The 21,474-nt window shown below is 42.8% G+C and overlaps 1 protein-coding gene across 1 annotated transcript; it reads left to right on the forward strand.

Annotated features, from left to right (window-relative positions):
• The first annotated feature begins 1,490 nt into the window (after nucleotides 1–1,490).
• LOC117732792 (zinc finger protein 658B-like) lies at nucleotides 1,491–21,424 on the forward strand. The gene is made up of 14 exons (XM_034536008.1): nucleotides 1,491–1,594; nucleotides 1,971–2,023; nucleotides 3,085–3,250; nucleotides 3,372–3,458; nucleotides 3,645–3,719; nucleotides 3,805–3,891; nucleotides 4,168–4,245; nucleotides 4,374–4,616; nucleotides 5,039–5,841; nucleotides 13,834–13,951; nucleotides 15,243–16,198; nucleotides 16,344–16,503; nucleotides 16,607–16,741; nucleotides 19,690–21,424. Exons 3-14 carry the CDS (start codon nucleotides 3,154–3,156, stop codon nucleotides 20,364–20,366), a joined length of 3,516 nt encoding a protein of 1,171 aa, XP_034391899.1. The 5' UTR covers nucleotides 1,491–1,594; nucleotides 1,971–2,023; nucleotides 3,085–3,153; the 3' UTR covers nucleotides 20,367–21,424.
• Nucleotides 21,425–21,474: the final 50 nt, after the last annotated feature.

The following is a 21,474-nucleotide window of genomic DNA, read 5'->3' on the forward strand; positions in this document are numbered from 1 at the left end:
AAGCCATGCATCATAAAGGGTAACTTTGGTATTTTTCAACCTGGACTCAATTTTCCAGTGTTTTTGTGTTTCTTAGCGACTAATAGGGACAACAATTTTAGAAATGTATTACATATTTATTGTGAGACTGAAGAACTGGCAACGCAGGTCACATTATTGGAATGATACATGAACACACCCGGGATTTAACAATGGGATCTGGTCTTAATCTGCTGTCATGAATGTGGTGCTACTCCTTTGATCTGACCTGTCCAGCCAAAGCTGTCCATCTATAAAGGGGCCCACTGGGTATTATTCTTTGCATATATAATCATTAATGCCTTATGAATCTCATATGATGCCTCCGCTAAACTTAAAGCAACGACACATGTCGAAGGTGTCCGAGGTTCTGTGTTCTGTGTCTGAGGTTCTGTGTTCTGTGTCTGAGGTTCGTTACTGAGCATCAGTGTCTCCGTCTTTACTTCTTAACAGGATCCTGAACTCCAAGATCCGTTGTCGCTGAGTCTTAACCAAAACTACGACGACCAGAATTCGCCGAGTCGCGATTCCAAAAGATCCCCGGCGGCGAGCCCTGACTATAATTGTGAGACACCGGAGATTCGAGTTATCATCAAAGAGGAGGAGGAAGGCTGGACTGTGAGTGAAAATCGTGAGTGGAAAATCTTAAATACTGGCATCACCTCGCTCGACGACGTACACACACACACACACACACACCAAAAAAAAATCGGGATGTTTCACTGTGTTTTGTTTCGTTTTGTGATGTCGGACACAGATGAGCGCATCAGCTCAGAGGAAGAAGAGGAAGAGGAGGAGGATTCCTCCGTACACCCTCGTCATCCCGACCTCAAAGCGTGCGGGAAGGAGAGCTGCGCTTCACGCCGAGGGAAGAGGCCGCGTTCAGGAGAGTCTGGGCGCAGCTCACCTGCCGGAGATTGGCTCGCGGACGCGGATGAGAAACCTACGATATCCCGTTCACGGGGAACGGCGGGCGTGACGTTGCATCAGAAGCCCGTCTCCTGCCCGCCGCGTGAGACGACCCTCGGCCGCAAAAGGAACGTGAAATCCAACCAGAGAGCACGTGACGGGCACGACCCGACCCGTGAGGAGAAACAGAGCACATCGACGGCAACAGACGGCGAAGAGACCAAAAGATCAGCGCCGTGCGAAACGGTATGCAACGATGCTTCTGGGGAACATTATGCGAGTCATGCACAGAAAGTAGTCGTCAGGAAACTCCTTGAGGATCTTTATGCAGGTCGTTGCTCAGCATCAACGATGCTGTAGCATCGTCTGTAGCTCATAATATTCCCCCTGACTGTAAACCTTGACCAACCTCTCATATTAGAAAATTAATGTTCTGTTTTTCAGGGTTCTGCTGAACGTACGACCCTGAAGTCACGTGAACGCAACACGGCGTCTGCAAACTTAGAGGACCAGACGCTCCATTTGACTGTCAGACTGCAGGCAGGGGAGGAGGAGGAGGAGGAGGCGGAGGAGGAGGAGGAGGAGGAGGAGGAGGAAGAGGAGGAAGAAGAAGAAGTAATTGGTGGTTTAATCAACTCTGATGGAGAAGTGGTTGAATGGGACGCCAGTAAGTGCTTCCTGTTGTTCAGAGTCTATTTGCTGAAGCACATTTTAAGTAGCTGTTAAAAATATTCTGGGAATATTGCAAGGGTTTATTTATAATAATAATAATAATGTATTTAATTTATATATAGCGCTTTTCATAATACTCAAAGACACTTCACATAATTAAAACATCCTAAAAGCTCAAAATAAATAAATAAGAATAGCTAAAATACAGGTAAAACAAATAAAACAAATACATTTATTTAGAATTATCCAAAAACAAGACCTGTTTTTAATTGATGAAAACATATCACTCTGTTGACAAGTGGTCATAACTCACAACATGTCTGGTTTCTCTTCAACCTGAGATAAACATCTTAATTTAATCTCTTTTACAGGAGGCGGTCCGGACCGAGGCTCTGATTGCAGAGAAAGCCATCGGACGAGCAAGGTAATTTGTCTTAAGATGCAATTTATTTATTTTTAATTTAAAACGGCCACAGATAAAAGCGGATCGTGCATTGAGCGATATCATAACGCTGCATTTGGTGTTGCAATTTTTCTATGCTGCTGTCTTGGCCAGGCTTCCCTTGAAAAAGAGGTCATTGTATCTCAACGGGACCGACCTGGTTAAATAAAGGCTAATAAATGATAAATAAATTTGATATAATTCAAAAAGCACCACATGTACAAGTTCCAGAATGACAAAAAAAAAAAGTTAAGTTAATATGTAAAAAAACGTGTCTTATTTTGAAATGCAATATTTCCAGTTTGACTTAGTGGAAAGTACCAAATGTCTCTGAAAACAATAAATTTTATCGTGCAATTATGATCCACAAAGTTAGTGACTTTACAAATGTATTGGAATGGCACAGTGTAACTTCTTCTTTCTGGTTTATATTACCGTTAAAGTACAACATTAAAGTACAACAGTGATCAAAACGTAGATACCAGAGGAGAGAGTCTTGTGTATCTCACTGCAGGGAAGATGAATAAGCAGTAGTGACTAATAAACAGCGCCCAATAATAATAGTAATAAATAACCCTCCCACACACTTAAGATAAACAACCCAGAAGAGTTGGGATTACGCTCTATAACTGCTACTATAAAATGCATTTGACCCGCTTTGTTTGCAGTCTTAAAGGGCGACTTTGGTATTTTTCAACCTGGACCCTATTTTTCCCATATTCATGTGTATTAAGTAACAAACGCGTATTCAGTACTGAAGGAGAACGCTGCAGCGAAAACTTGCTGTAATGGAATCGCTCCTCACTGTTAATGTGACTCCACCGAAGGAGACGGAGGAATAAAAATCTTTTCTCTGAGCCCGACGGCGGCCAAAAGAAGCACTTTGAGTGGACGTACTTCGACGCTGAGAAGTTGACGACATTGCAGCCAGACACAAAAAGAACATGAGGAAATAGTTTGAACGATACGGAAGTTACCCTGCGAGCTCTGTTCCCCGGGGGGAGGCCGCGTCTGATGGTTTTTTTTGATGATTATGATCACAGGGTGTCGTCCTGCCCGAGTCTCAGCTGAGAGGCCAAAACCAGAGAGGCGGCGGTAGTCCGACGCTCGTCATGGAGGTTGTGTCTCTGGGGGAGGATGAAGAAAGGGAAGGAGGGGAGGAGAAAGCGAGAGTAGTAAAGATGGCAGCGGCCCCGCCCGTATATCGTGGTAAACAGCAAGTCCAAACGAAAACAATGGAAAAGTGATACAGGGTTCGGAAGTCATGGGCATGACTCGGTTCTCTTTTCTTTCTTTTTTCTTCTTTTGTGTGTGCACACGACGTCGCCAGGGAAGAGACACAGAAGAAGGAAGACGCTTCCGGAAGTAACGGTGGTGTCGTTGGACGCCTCCGACACGGAGAAAGAAGTTCCTCCCGGTGAGTGAAAAGGGGATTTTGTTTTTCATTATAATACACATTCTCAATATTGGTTTTGAGTTGTATGCATGGGGGAGTCACAGGAGTTACAATAGAAGGTTGGGTGGATTTAAAAAAATATTGGAATTCAGCGTTTAATATAATAAACGTGTTTTTTTTTTCTCCCACATCCTCTTTGTCACAAAGTAAAACGAAGGGGCAGGAGGAAGATTCCCAAAGCTCCGGCGTCGTCCGCCGAAGACCTCGAGGAGGAGCCGGGAAGTGAGTGCTCTTGCTTTTGAAATGTTTCTCAAGTTATTGTTCTGTTGCCGTGAGTCTGACCGCTTTGCCTTCTACCTTTTTACAGTATCGAGGCGCACCCGGAGAAAGATCAATTTCCCCGCCATCGTTGAATCGGAAGAATTGAACTCCAAGAATGTCCGCCGGGCCGCCGGTAAGACGAGGGCGTCGTTTTGATTCAGTCGACCCTGAATCTGTTTCTGCACCCACAACAGGTCGACATTAAGATGTGGATATGTATGGGGGGGGGGGGGTTTCATCAGTGGAGCTGTATTAAATGTTACTCAATAGGTGGTAAATTTAGCTGCGGTAGTCACAGGAAATGTATTAGAGCACGAGGGAGCATTATTTCAGAATAATTCATTTTTAACCCGTTACCCAACCCATATTAATATATCAGTTATCTGTTTTTTTAAAAATCTTTTACCAGTAAAGCGACCTTACAGAAGAAGAAAAGACACCAAACTATCTGCTGACGGAGAAGGAAAGAACCCGAGTGTTTCAGCTGGTAAGAGCAAATGAAATGGTGACAAAAATAGAAACAATACTTGAATAACAGAGCAAGTTGACAGGAGTCATTGCAACAAACAAACAAACAAAACAAAGCTTACAAGCCCCCCCCCCCCCCCCGCATAGGTAAGAAGCGCCCCGGCAGAAAGATGGTCCGTGCTCCAATAGAGATCCCTCCTGAGCTCCTGAAGCAGCCCAAAGAGAAGATGGAGTACCACTGCTCCGCCTGTGGCAAAGAATTCCCTCACGCCTACAAGCTGGAGAGGCACGGGCTGATCCACACGGGAGAGAAACCTTACTGCTGCTCCATCTGTGCCCGGGGTTTCAACCAGAAGGGGAATCTCAAAACGCACTACAAGGTCCACTTAGGTGAGAGCTGCTGCACGACAACCGAATCATGCAAACCGTCAATGAGGAGCTCCTAAAATACATCTGCCTCTCTGTAGTTGTCTATCTATGTATGCGGAGGGTGTCCACACTTCTTCATGGACACGTTTCCATGACTATTTAAAGACCCATAGTTAAAAATGTATTATGAAATATACTCTATGCAGCTTTTTCAAACCTGGTCCTGTCTCCAAATATCCCAACTGATTGGTGATGCAAAGGAGGGCAAAGCAGTTTGTATGATATTTGAAGAATTGGCCCCAAAACTGGCAACTCGGAAAGACAAAAATTGGTTTTCATGACTAATAAATACCAATAAATAAATGTAAACCACAAGGGGAGTAAACCTGAAGTTTTAAACGATGCAAAGTAAAACACGATTTGTCCCTCCCCCGTCTTTGAAGGTCGAAAGGGCGCCGTGGACTTTGACGACGAGGTGAACCCCATCGCGTCGGAACTCTCCGAATACTTGAAGTCTCTGCCGGGGGAGTCCAGGATCAAATCCTCCCTCCGTTGCCCGGAGTGCGGACACGAATGCGAGACTCCTTCCGCTCTGCAGGCGCACCACGTCGCGGCGCACCACGTCGCGGCGCACGCCGACGCGGACGCGGCCGGGGAGTCGGACGCCGGCGAGCGCGACGTGTCGCGGCTCCTCTTCTGCCGCCGCTGCGGCGTTCGGTTCGGCGAGAAAGCCGAGCTGGAGGAGCACATGAAGACCCACGTCAAGGCGAAGCTCTACTCGTGTCCCGACTGCGGCAAGAAGTTCATCAACGAAAGCTACATACAGATCCACCAGCGCATCCACACCGGGGAGAAACCGTTCCTCTGCTCCCAGTGCGGCCGGGGTTTCCACACGGCCTCCTCGCTCAAGCTGCACGAGATGCAGCACTCCGGGGAGCGGCCGTTCGCCTGCTCCATCTGCGGCAAGACGTTTCGGATAAACTCGTACCTCACGGCGCATTACCAGACACACATCAAAGACAGGCCCTTCACCTGCAGCGTCTGCGGGAAGGGCTACTCCCGAGCGGAGGAACTGAAGGTGCACCACAGGCTCCACACTGGAGAGAGACCCTACGAGTGCAGAGAGTGCGGGAAGAGCTTCATTTACCGCCAGGGTCTGCGGCAGCATCAGCGCACGCACGCCGGGAAACGCATCGGACCGACCAGACAGCTCGGCAGACCGAAGCAACACGCCAGGCTGGACATCTGACATCTGATCTAATGGGGATTCATGTCTTGGATTTTGGTTGTTGTTAGCCGTGTTTTGAAGATATTACAGTAAAATGCGCTTTCTTTCCTGCTCTTCTTCCTTCCATTCCTTCCACTTACAGCTGAGACTTTATTATTGTGTCTGAAAATATGTGCGTGGATTGCCGAGAATAATTTTGAAAGCTGTTGTCTTTCTTGTATCCACGTTTTTTTATTTTATTTGTTTCCTCTACTCTCGTAGCCCATCTGTACAATTTTGAGTGCCTTTTGTATCATGCATGCCAAATACTAATACTTAATGTTGAAACAAATTATGCACAATATACTTAAAATCCATGTCGTTTTTTAAGAAACATGTCTGGGGGATTTTTTTTTTCTACATCTGAAATAATATATCCTCACATGTAAGTAAGACAGATTATTGTTTTGACGGTCGATGTTATCGTAGCACAACAAACTCAATCAATCATACACGGACGTCTGACTAAAGTGATAATTAATGCCAAAAAAGAGGAACCAACTGTGAATGATGGACACTAACGTTGGATATTTATCAACAAAAATGTGATTTCAAATTAAAAGTATTTGGATGCTTTAAGAAGAAAAAGAGATCCATCTTTTTCATCCAATATTTAAAACTGTTAATCTCTGTGGGAATCTGATTTAAAGTAAAGTTGGGATGTTTTAGGGATGTAAGCAGACAGACGTTTCATGACTCTTATTTGACAGCTTGGATTGCATATTTCTGCCCTCCGATCTGGCAACCCGGGGTCAGTCTCGCGCATGTAAACGTACATGTCGGTACACGGACTGGGGGTTAGGTGGTACTCGGGGGTGGTGAGCTAGAGCCCACGTGCTGATTCGAAGCCACCCGGAAACGAGGTGAGTATTGTTTAAAACGATGCATGCTACATGCTAGCTAGCCGTTAGCCAGCTGCAAGTTGGTGACGTGTCACGTTACCTGCCGTTGTGCGCGAGTCTCTGAGTGACGTCACGGGGTTCGAATATCGGGCTCGGGTGGCGGAGGGTTATTTTGGATCCACTTGTTTCAGACTAGTGGAAAGAAAACGTTCAAAATACACATTTGTGTCGTGTAAATAAGTGTTAATTCATCTATTTTGTCTATTTGAGTCTACGTTAGATTTCACCTAAATTTGCCCAATTAGCATAAGAAAATCCCCTATTTGCATATTTACATATTTCTTTCAGAAAACTTGTAATACCAAAACTAATTGTCTTGTTACTCTCATGAACTGGGGAAGTGTAATGGTGATGCTGATCGATAGATAGATGGATACTTTATTAATCTCGTAAGGGGACATATTTTCACTGAAGCAGCGATTTTATACTCCACGTAAAGCAATATTAAATATAAAAATGCACAATATATACGAACAAAAATAGAATAATAATATTAAATTAACTAACAAAACAATAGTGCAAAGATGTAAAAAAAACAACAACAACAGTGTTATGGTTGAGGGATTTATTATAAAGTCTTATTGCAGTGGGCAGGAATGATCTCCTGTGGTTGTGCGACAGGTTCATGCAGAGAGTTAGTAGACCAGGAGATGTGACTTAACTATTTTATAAACAGTAATTATTAAAAGTGCATTCAGTGGTTTAAAGGGTCAGTTCGCCAAAAACCAATCAATCAATTGCGAGCAATGCCGTGGAGGTCAATGCAGTTGTGTTTGTGTGGCTCAATGCAAGTAAAATACATTTTCTTTGGTTTGACTGAAAAGTGCTGACAGGGAGAGTTTGGGATTATTCAGAGAAACAGGAAATGAGATGTCGCTATTGATTTTTCAATCAATTAATATTTGAGCACCAGACACCATCCCCTCGTTGCTGTCAGAGAGTGACTGAATAGAGTGGAGTTACGGGTGACTTGTCAGTAGGTGGTGCAGTAAATCCACTCGAGTCTTCCGTGCCAAACATCTGCATCCTCAGGTTTGATTGTGCAATTCATTGTGTATCAATTGTATAATCAATGTATTTGTTTGAAGGCAGTTTTGTTTTTTGTACGACGGTCATTTGTATCTGTTTCTTCCTTTTTAAAAAGTAGAATAATGGTCTTATAATATGAATAATAAAGTAATGCTCTTTTTAAACTGTTAAAGATAGAAATGGATTTTTTGTTTTGTGCACAACAATAAAATTAAACCCTCTGGCCTTTTTGTGTTTGAAATGTTTTTTATTATTATTGCATAATATTATATCTGATTTTAAACCAGGTCTTATGGTGTTTTTATGCTATGGTTTTAGTATTTATTCATACTTTATTTTACTTTATTAAAACTATTTGACCATGGTCAATTAATTCAGTTTTTCTTATTTCTTATTTCATTTTAGACATATCAACATTAGACATATATACAACAATTAGGTCTTTCAGACAATAACACAATTTAATTTAAAAAAAACACACAAAGGGAAGAAGAAGAAAAAATAATAATTAAATTATATTATGGGGCTTTTATTGTGGTTTCAAAATCAAAACCGGAAGTTCCGATACGACTGTAAGTGGCTAGCAGCTAAAGCTAAAACGCTTCTCATCGCATTCAAACGCTCATTTAACTGAACACACCAGCACGCAGACGTCGACTATCAACCGCCGTCTGATGAGAGAGAAGTATAAATATACATAAATATATAAGTCGCTCCAGTAAACTTCTGTCGCGAGACTTCACGACGTTTTTTACCCGAGGAAGAAAAAAACATAACAAATCAATGCCGATGTTTTGGTCAACGTGTCTTCTGTCTGTTGTTGCACGTGAGCGAGTCTTTGTGATATGTGTACAATATTTAATGTTGTATATTTACGTTGGACTCAACGGAGGAGCCGTCGGGACTGTTGTTTGTTATTGTTGACGTGGTGGCTGTAGCTTAAAGAGGGCTACACGTTACGTTAGCTAGCTGTTAGGCCCCTCCCCCCTCAGGCCTCAAACCCTGAGCCCTCTGGGACTTAGCATGACGTCACCTGTTCAGTGTGACTGCGAGGGCTTGAAATGGTGTAAATGTGACATTGTGGGTATTTATTTTATGCATATATATATATATATATATATATATACACACATGCTTGTAGTCCTCGGATTGTATGGGTTTTATGTTCCATCTTTAATTCTTAATGTTTTTTTCTGTAGATGTAATTTGCCAGGCTGTCCTCCTCTTTGTTTACCTTTTTTCTTTTTTTATGTTGCACGCTTCGAATTGGTAACTGCATATTTAAAAGTCACATTGCTATGAATTGTGGGTCGTAAAATCCTAATTTAGTTTCAAAAGGAATCTACAGGCCGTCAGGAAATTCACAGTAAGTCTGGAACGAAACATGTAAGCATCGTTTCTTACTTTTATATCTTGAAATATTTAAGAGAAAGAAGATACAGTACTATATATATATATATATATATATATATACATACATGCATGCATGGAGACGGAACAGTAAATATAAAATAATATGGGATGAATTCAAAGTAAATTATTATATTGCAATGAAGATCACATTTGTGTGGTAGTTTTAGTAGAGGGTCATAAAGCAGTCTTAATCAATGTTTTTACATTAACAGAAGGGGGGACCCCCAACGTACATATTTTAATCTAATTAGTCATCTTAAAATATAGCAGAAAAACCCACAAACCTTTTGGCCGAGATGCACGTGGCTATTGCTTCGCTGTTTCAGAGTTATGGACGGTGTTTATTGCTGAAATGGAGAACGATACACAGACAGAACACTCCACTTAGTTTGGTTTCTTAGCCTGTTTGCTGCTTTTCATGGTTTTAAATATAACTCACTTATCTCCTCCTCTTTCTCTTATTGTAGCGATCCACAAACAGATGGGAAACTAACAAGAATGTTAATGCGGCTCCTTTAAGGCCGTTAAGTGCTTCGTATGCGGGAGAGGATTCACGCAGCTCGAGAACCTCAAGACGCACATGAAGGTCAACGAAGGTCAGAGGCAACAAGAAGCTCATGTGTCTTCAAATTGTTTTCCGGGGTTGTCTGTATGACCATTCTGGTCAACGTGACATCTCGAGATAATCGCTTCAGATTTGGCACCGACTTGGACCCAATGATGAAATTGTTCCCTTTTGGTGGTCGAAGGTCAAACGGTCGAAGATTCACATGCTAATTATGACAATTTCACAATAGTGTCCGACAGGATGAAATGATGAAGTGAGGACATTTTGGGTAGCGCAGTCGTAATAAAAACCATTAAGTCAAATGAATACCCATGTCTTTTGAGAAATATTTGGTTTTAGAAGCGGCCCGTTAACAAGCGAGTTACCTCAGTTGCTTAAAGTGATGAGCATGTACTCCTTTTTGTTTATTAGTGTACCATTTATTTATTTCTCATAACTGTCTCCCGGTGATTTAATGAAAGTAATAAAAAAAACATGTATGTGGCCCATTTAAGCAAATCCAGGGATACAAATGATATCAATTGATTTATCAGTGAGATATGAATATCTTGACCTAACTTTATCAATGCAGAAGTGTAAGTGACTATAACTGTCTTGTTGCTACCAAATTGGACATTAGTTCAAGCGAAGAGTCCCTCCTGCAGCGGTCCACGTGTGTGGAGAGTGCGGCACGGACTTCCCTCAGAGACAGCAACTGGAGAAACACCGCCAGAGTGGCAGGAAAGTGGCGTTAAAAAAAAACGAGTATTATTTTTAAAAATACACAAGCGCGTTCACTCCCGGAGACGACTCGCCTTTTTCGTCTGCTCGGGGAGTGCGGTGAATATATTTCAACTGTGAGGAAGTACTTTTCAGTTTGCCCATTGTTTTGTCTCCAAATTAGGATTCTCAATCTCTTTCCGTCGCGTGATTCATGTGAAATATCTCATTTCATTGAAATAACATTATTAAGAAAATGAGCCGTCAGAGGCTACAGAGGTCCTTCAAAAAAATAAAGTTTGGAACTTTCCTGATGGTTTTACTTTTTTTATTGAAAGGGTTTTGTCATTTGACCTTTTTTCCTTACCAAAGGATTGGCTTTTACAACCACGATGGAATATGTTCACGTACACACAATAATGATAATAATAAAGATAACAACATATAAACAAACACTTCTTACTATTTTCTTATTCAGAATCAGAACCTTTTATTGCCAAGTATGTTTTCACATACAAGGAATTTGTCATTTGGGTGGTGCAACAATAGACAATAACATTAACAACAATCAATTGAAACACATTACATTCGCAGAGGATGGACTCAATGATGGAGGTGTAGAAGTGCACCATCATGGAAGTGACTCATCATGGAAGTGACTCATCCCCATCAGAGATGAGTCCAATGAGGGTGGTGTCATCCTCAAATTTCAGGAGCTTGATGGACTGGAGGTGCAGCTGTTGGTGTACAGGGGGAAGAGAAGAGGGGAGAGAACCGGTGCTGATGAGACAATCTCCCAATCTCAAGATAGTGGTGCAAGAAGTCCTTGAATTATGTAAAAAGTAGAAATACAGTGGTAGTTATACAAAAAATAATAATCCATCGCAAATAAAAGTACAGAATTAATGATGTTACTTTAGTAAAAGTACATAAGTCGTATCAACAACATGTACTTTAAGTAAGTAAAGGTACTCAAAATGCAGAACAGCTCCTTTCAAAGTGTTTATACATTAATATATAATGTATTCTCTTTTTTGTCAGTAACAAATATATCCAAGAGCATTTTAATGTTGCAGTTCCTCAAATCAGTAAGTAAACTAGAAGTATAAAGTACATGTGAATAGTAAATTATAGTAAAGAACAAGTGTGGCAACATTGTACAAGTACAGTGCAATTATTCTAAGTTACTTCCACGACTGGATAATATCACACTGGCATACATACAAATATATATATACATATATATTTATATATGTATATATATATGTATATATACATGCATAAATATACATGTATATATATGTGTAAATATACATATATACTGAATATGCATTTATATTTATGCATGTATATTTATATATATATAAATATATATTAGTACATATATATACATGTGTATATATTTTACAAATAGAATGCATTATTATATATATATGTATATATATATATTCACACATGTGTATATATACACACATATACTGTATATACATGTATATTTATATATAAATATATATTAGTACATATATATATACATGTATATATATATATATATTAGTACATATATATACATGTGTATATATATATACATGTATATATATATATATATTAGGATATTATATATGTATATATAAAGAGTACTTTTGATAGAAAATGTTACCGGTACTTTTATAATTTATAAATGTATTTATTTACATGCCAGATTCAACCAACCCGAATATAATATAAGTTTAAAAACGGATTGGAATATAATTAAAGAACATAAAAGTCTCGAAGAGCCAATGAAACAAGTTATATTAGCGGCGGCTTTTATTTTGTTTGTTTTTTTTACACGCCGACCGGAAGTTCCGACCCTCCAGCAAACGGCTATCAGGCTCGAGCTACAAAAGGTTATCCTCGGATCCGAAGGCTTATTTAACTTAACTCGCGACTTTCGGAGCCGAAACAACGCGACACGTTGTGCGAACACGTCGAGCATGAGCACGTGCGACCGGTAGAAAAACACGGCGCGTCGTTTTTTAAATGAACTTCTGTTCGGGGACGACTACTTTTTCACCTGAGAGAGGGGAGAGGAGAAAAAAAAAAATCAATGCTGAGGTTGGTAGGAAAAAAAAAAAAAAAGTCTATTGTCTGTTTCGAGTGTCACTCCGGAGGGATGTTTACAGCAGGTTGTAACGCGTCGTGTGTCACGTCGGACTCGATGTGGAGACTGTTTGTTATTGTTGACTTGCGGCTTTAGCTCAAGGGGGGTGTGGGGGGAGAGGGTGGGGGAGAGAGAGGTCAAATACGAGTCTCTTTGCTGCAAGGGTGCCTTTTTATATATTGTTTCAACAGCACGCCGACAGGTTTTGTTGGGGGGGTGTAAATGATGTTGCTGCTTAACTTAAAACTGCAATTAGTTAACGTGTGTGTGTGTGTGTGTGTGTGGGGGGGGGGGGGGGGGGTTAAAGGGATGAGAGTGACCGAGCTAATGCTGCTGAGCTAACGTCAACTGGGCGTCTCTCTCTCTCTCTCTGTTGTGTGTGTGTGTGAGCGTGCAGACTCACGAGAGCAGCTTTCCTCCAGTGCTCCCCCCCCCCCCCCCTTTTTTTTGGACGTCCAGCTAGTGACGTCAAGTATTTGTGTTGATGGTTAAAACGCTGCACAACCTTTAAAAAAAAAAGAAGAATAGTGGGGTTCAGTCCCCACTGCCACAACAAAGCACCCGCCCTGCTGAAGTGTCCTTGAGCAGCAGGAGGAGGGGAGGGTGTGTGTGAGGGTGTGTGTGTGTGTGTGTGTGTGTCTTCCAGGGGTCGAGGCACTGTTGCAGTCAGTGAAATGAATCGTGTCGGATTTATGTCCAAGTGGTTACCTGGACTCATCCTCCAGGACCTAATGGTTCAAATGGTTCTTTTTAATCCTAATTATTAGAAGCCCTGACTATGATCGCTGTGTTGTGGTACATGTAAGGTTTTGGTTTAGTCCTCACACCAGTGATGGTAACAGGACTATGATTGACACGTGGGTCATTTATGTCATTAGGACCTTTTTGATATTGAAGTCTTGTAATTAATGAATCGTTGCAGTAATTCGCCTCATCATTTTTTATTTTTTTTTCTCTCCGGATGCTTAAAAATAAAATATATAATTATGTACGCAGATATTGTAGCCCACTTGATGGATCCTAGGCCCAGTTTAACGTGTCTCGTAGTAGTTTTACTACTAACACATAGTGAATTCTTATTAAATGAACCATCATTACATTTAAAGCACATCTTGATATCTGATATTTTATTGTCATTTAAATGTCCGTTTGCAGACTCTTGATTTCATTTTTTAGTAATTTTTCTTTCCCCACGTCTTGCCAGGTCGTATATTTGAGAGATGGGCTCTGAGAACCCGGAGGACTTGGGACCCGCCGCGATCCCCGCAGAGGAGGAACCGCAAGAAATCGGAGGCCTGATCAACTCCGACGGAGAAGAAGTGGATTTCTCAGATCTCAGTGAGTTTGTGTCGTTAATGAGGTTGCAGATATATTAAAAATACCTTCCTATATATATATATATATATATATATATATATATATATATATATATATATATATATATATATATATATATATATATATAATAAAAAGCGCAGGCTCCAAATTGATTTTGTGTTTTCAATATTTCTTTTGAACCCCTTGTAACATCTGGATTCTATTATCTGTAAATATGCTTAATTGGGGGACTTCAAAAACGTACGGCTGCATTAGTAATGATCTGAATGCAAGGTACAGTAATATGTAAGATGGTAAAAATACATACGGCATGATCATTTGACCTCAGATGGAGCGCTGCAGTAGGACCTCTGCTGTGGAGGTACTACTTAAGTGCTGTGTTAATTATATCAAAATGTTAGATGGTGTCTGGATACACATCCATACATGCATGTTGTTTCACATACTTCCTCTTTACAGTATAATACAACAAAGCTCCGGCAGTTTGGTGGTGATCTTATTTTCTTTCTACAAGTTCTTCACAATATACAGTATTTAAAATTTAAAAAAGCTTTTATTTTGAAACAGCAAAATTGGGAAATGTTGGGTTTTCTTCAGCAGTAACTTACCAGGACTCAGGCAGCAGGTCTCAACTGTGCGTGAAGGTACCTGAATGCACCACGTCATCCGACAGCTATGATCCCACTATTTCTCCCCCAACAGTGACTCTCCATACCATAATTCAGGGATGTCAAACTCATTTTCACCGTGGCTGCCCTCAAATGCCCGGTTGTAACTGTAACTATGTACAAATATATATATATATATATAATGTATAATTGTAACTACTCTCGAGCATGTTGTTAAATAACTGTCTTTGCATTTGATTTAATATTATAAACCAAAAAGTGCATCTTAAGGACACAAAGTAATACAATAACTATTCAGTGACTTCAGACTGAAATACTCAACAGTGCTTTCATGCACAAACGTAAAATAAAAAAAGTCTAGTGAGGAAAAAGCCTCAACAAATGTAACTTATGGCTCACTCACTGAATGACAACCAACGTTACTATGGAAACAAGTCAGTATCTCGAGGAGCAGCTTTTATCCACAATCTCAAGTATAGAACATTAACTTTTCTTCTGATTACCTTTTTATTAGTAGGTAAATACTGAAAAACATTAAGCGGCACCTGAATCCGAGACCTGAGTCTGGAGGACAAAATACCTCCAGTAGGTCTGAGGAGGGATGAACTGTTTTGGAGATGTTTTCTAAAAACAGTGCGTTCCTCGTCTTTCTGTTCCCACAGGAGAGAGCGCCATCCCCGGCGCCGTGCCTGCGGAGACCCCCTCCAAGACGTCCGACCAGAGCGAGAATGAAAAACCGCCGGCTCTTCACAGTTGCTCCGTGTGCGGCAAAGACTTCCCTTACGCCTCCAAACTCCAGCGCCACCTGCGCACTCACTCGGGGGAGAGGCCCTTCCCCTGCGCCATGTGCGAGAAGAGGTTTCCCGAGAAGGGGCTGCTCATGATCCACGAGAGGACCCACACAGGGGAGAAGCCGTTCCCGTGCACCTTCTGCGAGAAGCGCTTCGCCAGCCAGGGCGAGCTGCGGCTGCACCGGCGGACGCACACCGGGGAGAGGCCGTACCACTGCTCCATCTGCCTGAAGAGCTTCTCCCGACACTGGCACCTGAAGACGCACCTGGAGGCCATGCACTCCGAGGTCGTCGCGGGCTTCACGAGGAAGAAGTTCCCGTGTTCGGACTGCGAGAAGAGCTGCAACTCGGCGGCGGAGCTGAGGGACCACCAGAGGACGCACACCGGGGAGCGGCCCTACCAGTGCTCCTTCTGCGACAAGCGCTTCGCCCTGTCGGGGACGCTGGTGAGGCACGAGCGCCTCCACACCGGCATCACGCCCTACCACTGCTCCGACTGCGGCAAGACGTTCGCGCAGCAGTGGACGCTGACGACGCACATGCGGACGCACACGGGGGAAAAACCCTACAGCTGCACGCAGTGCGACAAGTCGTTCGTGGCTCCCGGGGAGCTCCGCCGGCACACCAGGATCCACACGGGGGAAAAGCCGTACACGTGCAAGGACTGCGGGCGCCACTTCTCCCTGGCGGGAACACTCCAGAACCACAAGCGGTCGTGCACGCAGAGCAAGAACGGAGCGGCGCCGGTCGCCGCCGTCTCGGAGCCGGTTCCAGCTGCAGCCGGTGAAACGTCGCAGCCCGACCTCGTCAACGGCGTCAGCTCTGAGGTAGAGGCGATGTTTTTTATGTTTTTACTTTGATTTGAGACGTTCAATGTTTATTCTTCTTCATGTAACACATGCCCACATTTATAGACAACCTCTCAACCCCATTGTCTCCATGCGTTCTCATTTAACTGTTTTTTTTTTGTAGGTGTCGGTTGAGCCCCGATCCTCAGAGGGTCTCGACTCCGACGAAGCCGCTCGGGGTGAAAATAACCCGCAGGAAGCAGAAGAGCGACCGGAGGCCGTCGTTTCCAGCCCACACGTGAATGTAATAGTGAAAGAGGAGGAAGAGGAGGAACCGGTGTGCGGTACGTGAAACAACGAGGTTCCAGATATCCCTTCTCATGCACGGTAAAGGCCGTGAATGCCTTCGCTGACAATTTTATGGGTCACTTCCTTTGTGTTGCGTAGAAGAAGAAGAAGTTTCCGACCAGGCGTCCGGCGGTGAGGATTGCACCATGCAGGAGGAACCTGAGGAGCAGCGGCAGGAGAGCAACGCGGACATTAGGATAACGGTGAAGGAGGAAGAAGATGACCTCCTAAACAGTAAGGAAACAAGTTTGCGGGAGTACAAATGTCTCTTAGAAAACAACGTTAGTCATGAACTGGGACCTCGTTCCACTGGAGGATTAAAACACGTTTTTTCCTCTCTGATCGCCGCCCACCCGTCTCTCTTTTTTACCCTTGTTTCATGTCTGCAGAGACTTCATCCACTGTGCTTGAAAGTTAAGTGTTTCCCCAACCATTATATTAGGGGGGGGGCTGAGTTAATCACATTTTAGTTTTAATTAGTCATGAACTGAGAAAATAAATCTTTTCATTAAATTAAACTATTGTTTCTCACATGGACAAGTTATTTATAACTCTAACATGCTACATATGTGCGTGCGTTCTGGTTTGTATGTTTTCTCCCCCTTCAAATTACAATCCAATAGCCCATCATCCTACTTAATGCATTAAATACACGGGCACTAGGACCTTGGGGAGGCTGCTGCGCTGGCTTTCTCACTCTGCCAAGTAACATCTCTCAACGACAGTCAGGATTACAGCCAATGAGGTTAGCTCAGCCTGGATTACAGCCAATGAGGTTAGCACAACCAGGATTACAGCCAATGAGGTTAGCTCAGCCTGGATTACAGCCAATGGGGTTAGCTCAGCTTGGATTACAGCCAATGAGGTTAGCTCAGCCTGGATTACAGCCAATGGGGTTAGCTCAACCAGGATTACAGCCAATGGGGTTAGCTCAGCCTGGATTACAGCCAATGGGGTTAGCTCAACCGGGATTACAGCCAATGGGGTTAGCTCAACCAGGATTACAGCCAATGGGGTTAGCTCAACCGGGATTACAGCCAATGGGGTTAGCTCAACCAGGATTACAGCCAATGGGGTTAGCTCAGCCTGGATTACAGCCAATGAGGTTAGCTCAACCGGGATTACAGCCAATGAGGTTAGCTCAACCGGGATTACAGCCAATGGGGTTAGCTCAGCCTGGATTACAGCCAATGAGATTAGCTCAACCGGGATTACAGCCAATGAGGTTAGCTCAACCAGGATTACAGCCAATGAGGTTAGCTCAACCGGGATTACAGCCAATGGGGTTAGCTCAGCCTGGATTACAGCCAATGAGGTTAGATCAAAGTAAATGATGAACCTGTAAATCCAGGTAGTTACAGAATGTGTCTGCCTGTAGTTGTTAACGAGCGTTACCTGCTTACATTCAGGTTTACTTGAGGCAAATTAAAAGGGAATATTGTAGTGGGCTATGTTAACACTAAGCTAGCTAGCCCGTTATACATTATTTATCATTCGATAATTAAGATGTACTTAATGTGTTTTGAAATTTGTTCTTGTGGTTGTTTTTTTTCTCCATTTGAATGGTATATTTGACACTGAACTAGTTAATGAGATGAGTGTCCAAATGAGCATAAAATATCACTGGTATGTTTAAAAACTACACGGTCAACAAAATAGATGTAAATGTTGATCAGAATCGTATTCCCTTCTGCTCGTAATAAAACGAGTAAACAACTCAAAGGTTGACCCCCGACAGGTCCATTCTCCATCTATTCGCCGTCCCTTAAAGAATTAGGATTTGGGAGTGACGCGGATATGAAAGATAATTTATCCGTATTTTCTTTATGTTTTATATACTGAATGCAAACACAACTACCGGGCAAAATCACACTCTTTCTGATAGAGCCAATCTATGAACTGTCTGAAACGATGGATATCCGCGCCCCCCCCCCCCCCAAAAAATTTTTTTTGACTTCGCATATCGAGAGGCTCCCCAAAAAAATACACTGCAGTGACAACACCTGAGAGAGAAAGACACATTTTCCTAAACTTACCTGAAGATTACAGGAGCAGGCTTCTCATTTTTCTTTCCATTAGCTGTAGTTTAATTATCAGAGTAAAACATTCTGTGTTTGTCTCACAAGCAAAGGTGGTTTCTTATAGAAATAAACCATCACTCTCCACTCTCTTTTTTTTTTTTTTTTGATATTTGAAATGATAAAAAGTGGACTGTGTCTTTTTCAGTTCACTCCGACTGAGTCTTTGCCGTCTCTGACCGACTGGTTTGAAAATGAGAACCCTGCACTCTCGTGGTTAGTGGTGATTTTGTGTTTCTTGCTTTCTTTAATTCAACAAACCTGCTGCTTGTACCTCCTTTTTAAAAAAATAAAAAAATAAAAAAAATTCTGTTTATTCATCGCAAGTAATATCACTATCGCGATATTCAACATCATCTCTACTCTCTAAACATGGTTTTTCCCTCTTGGCTGGGCGATAATGCGGACGCGGCACACGCATGAGCTGAAGGCTGATCGGTGGATTATTTTAGCTTGTATCTCCATATTTGTTCTGCTAATCTTGCATCATGTTGGATTCCTCCAGTGATCGGCGTCTTTTTAAAGGAACACTTCACCCACAAAACGACCCCCCCCCCCGTGTTGCCTTGAATTCTTAAAGTAAGTGTTGTTCCTCTTGTATGCTGCGGTTAAAGGCCCAAAATACGGGATGGTGGACCTGAGCAGACCATGAAGTCCCCCTTTGTTGACATAGCCTGTATGCTTTTAGCGCAGGTGAGCTAATTAGCTCAGCTGATAACGCCGTCCCAACGGTCCCCCTCAGGTAAACGCCATTAGCTCCGTCAGCACATTTTTGTTCAAAGATTGCACCGTTTGCTGCGATCGGCCGTCAGTCGGCATGTCGGGAGCCAATTGAGAGGCTCCTCTATCTCGTATTCGGGCACCTTTTGCTTTCTTTTTTTTTTTAACAACCGCTTACAAACTCCCACACAACTCAAGTGAGGAAAAACAATGTTTTCTTCTTAAAGAGTTCAAGGTAACGTGGATGTGAGGAAGTGATATACAGCTGGTCATTTTGTGGGCGGAGTATCCCTTTTTAACAAGGAAAAAAAAAAAAGGTTTCTATGAGTTTGTCTTCAGTGTCACTAAATGGCCCGTTTCAACTTGTCGTCCTGGTTCCCGCAGTGTCTGGAGAGGATGCCGATCGAGTGTCTGATAGCGATAAAGAGAGTCCTCCGGCCTCCCCGGGGCAGGAGCAGCGTGACGGCGGTCTGTCAAAGAGCTCGTACTGCTGCGGGCTCTGCGGAAGAGACTGCCACAAGATGTCCGCCCTTCAGATCCACATGCGGATCCACTCGGGGGAGAAACCCTACCAGTGCTCTGTGTGCGGCAAGCAGTTCACGCAGAAAGGTCAGCTCAAAGGTCACCAGAAGGTCCACACGGGGGAGAAGCCGTTCTCCTGCCCGGACTGCGGGAAGAGCTTCGCCCACTCGGGCGCCATGAACCGACACCGGCTCACGCACACGGGGGAGAGGCCCTACCACTGCTCCGTGTGCGAGAGGAGCTTCAACCAGTCCGGACGCTTGCGGGAGCACGAGAAAATCCACTTCGGGGAGAAATTTGACTGTCCCGACTGCGAAAAGAGCTTCACGCGAGCGTCGAGCCTCAAGAACCACTTCAGGCTGCACACGGGCGAGAGGCCGTACAGCTGCGACGTCTGCGGGAGAGGCTTCAGCCGCTCGCAGAGCCTGCGCCTCCACAAGAGGAAGCACGAGTCGGCGTTCGGCGCGAGGAGCGACGATTTATCACAAAGTGACGATAACTCCCCGATTAACATGTGCATAGCGGACAAAAATGAATGATGATAAATGTATATGAACCGTAGAGAACAGTAGTCGTATATAACTGAAAGATGAGACTACCTCTGTGAAGAGGCCGTCATTAAAACTCTCCAAAAGAAGTATTGAAGCTAAAATATTGAACTCCCTGAAATTGATAAACCAATATGTGTCAAAGGGTGTTCAGCAACTAACAAAACTTAGGTCAAATCTTAGGAAACTGTTCAGGCGTTAGTTGAACTTACACGTTTAAAGTATTTATTGTAGTACAAGTGGCTCACTTGAGGTCTGGGATTTCACATTTTTCCATGCAGTATTTGTCCTTCAACACTAATTGTGTACGTGGAAATTGGATTCAAGAGTAAATATATTGTTCGGGTGAAACTGGAATTCATTCTTTGTGTCTGAGCTACTGAAATGTCCGAAATGTTTTAGCCAGTAATGAAGCAAAAGGATTATTATTACTCATCAGGGTCTTTTTTTTATTGTTTTTATGGCCAAGACCATTTTTGCCTTAGTGGTGATAAATATTTTATCTCTGTTTATGTTCTTCACAACCAAATCATTAAAGGAGGTTCACCTGGTTTGGACAACTCTTAAAATGGCCGACAACTATTGTGAATAAAAGAATCGTCCTCAAAAGGCCGTGATGGAAAAAGTGCTGCCGCTGTCTGATTGTATGGGACGTGTCATGTTCAATAAAAGTACACTAAATGCTTAAAACTGGCATTAGGTGCAAATATATGTACACAAATGAATATCGGCCGCGGGGGCTTTTGCTGAGCAGAGCCTGAACGCGTCATAATGTGACACTATGATGAGGATCCGTCAGGTTTTACAGTCTTTTTATTCAAACAGCCGTCAAGATAATATCCTGTATGAAGTCCGTCAGTCAGCCACCCTTCAAGGTAGTTGGAACAGGAGAGAGGAAACAGTGTTGACACGGTTCGGGTTGGGCCGAACATGATAGAGAAACCACCAGGCGGGTTCTGTTAAACCCTTCTAGAGCTGTAATGGTGACAGGCCGCTTGGTCCTTTTTCTCTTTTTAAAAAAAAAATCAATAAATGTGTCAGAAAATGTCCTTTTGTGTAAATTATTTAGCTCTTTTTTTTTTTTTTTTAAAGGAGAAAT

Source organism: Cyclopterus lumpus, chromosome 1 (assembly GCF_009769545.1).
Source record: "Cyclopterus lumpus isolate fCycLum1 chromosome 1, fCycLum1.pri, whole genome shotgun sequence".
Classification (NCBI taxonomy): domain Eukaryota; kingdom Metazoa; phylum Chordata; class Actinopteri; order Perciformes; family Cyclopteridae; genus Cyclopterus; species Cyclopterus lumpus.

Excerpts from the sequence above, each read along its gene's own strand:
- LOC117732792 (XM_034536008.1), top strand. The coding sequence starts at position 3,154 with ATGGAGGTTGTGTCTCTGGGGGAGGATGAAGAAAGGGAAGGAGGGGAG. Across the intron at positions 3,251-3,371 it reads GGCCCCGCCCGTATATCGTG|GGAAGAGACACAGAAGAAGG; the intron begins GTAAACAGCAAG and ends CGACGTCGCCAG. Across the intron at positions 4,617-5,038 it reads GCACTACAAGGTCCACTTAG|GTCGAAAGGGCGCCGTGGAC; the intron begins GTGAGAGCTGCT and ends CCGTCTTTGAAG.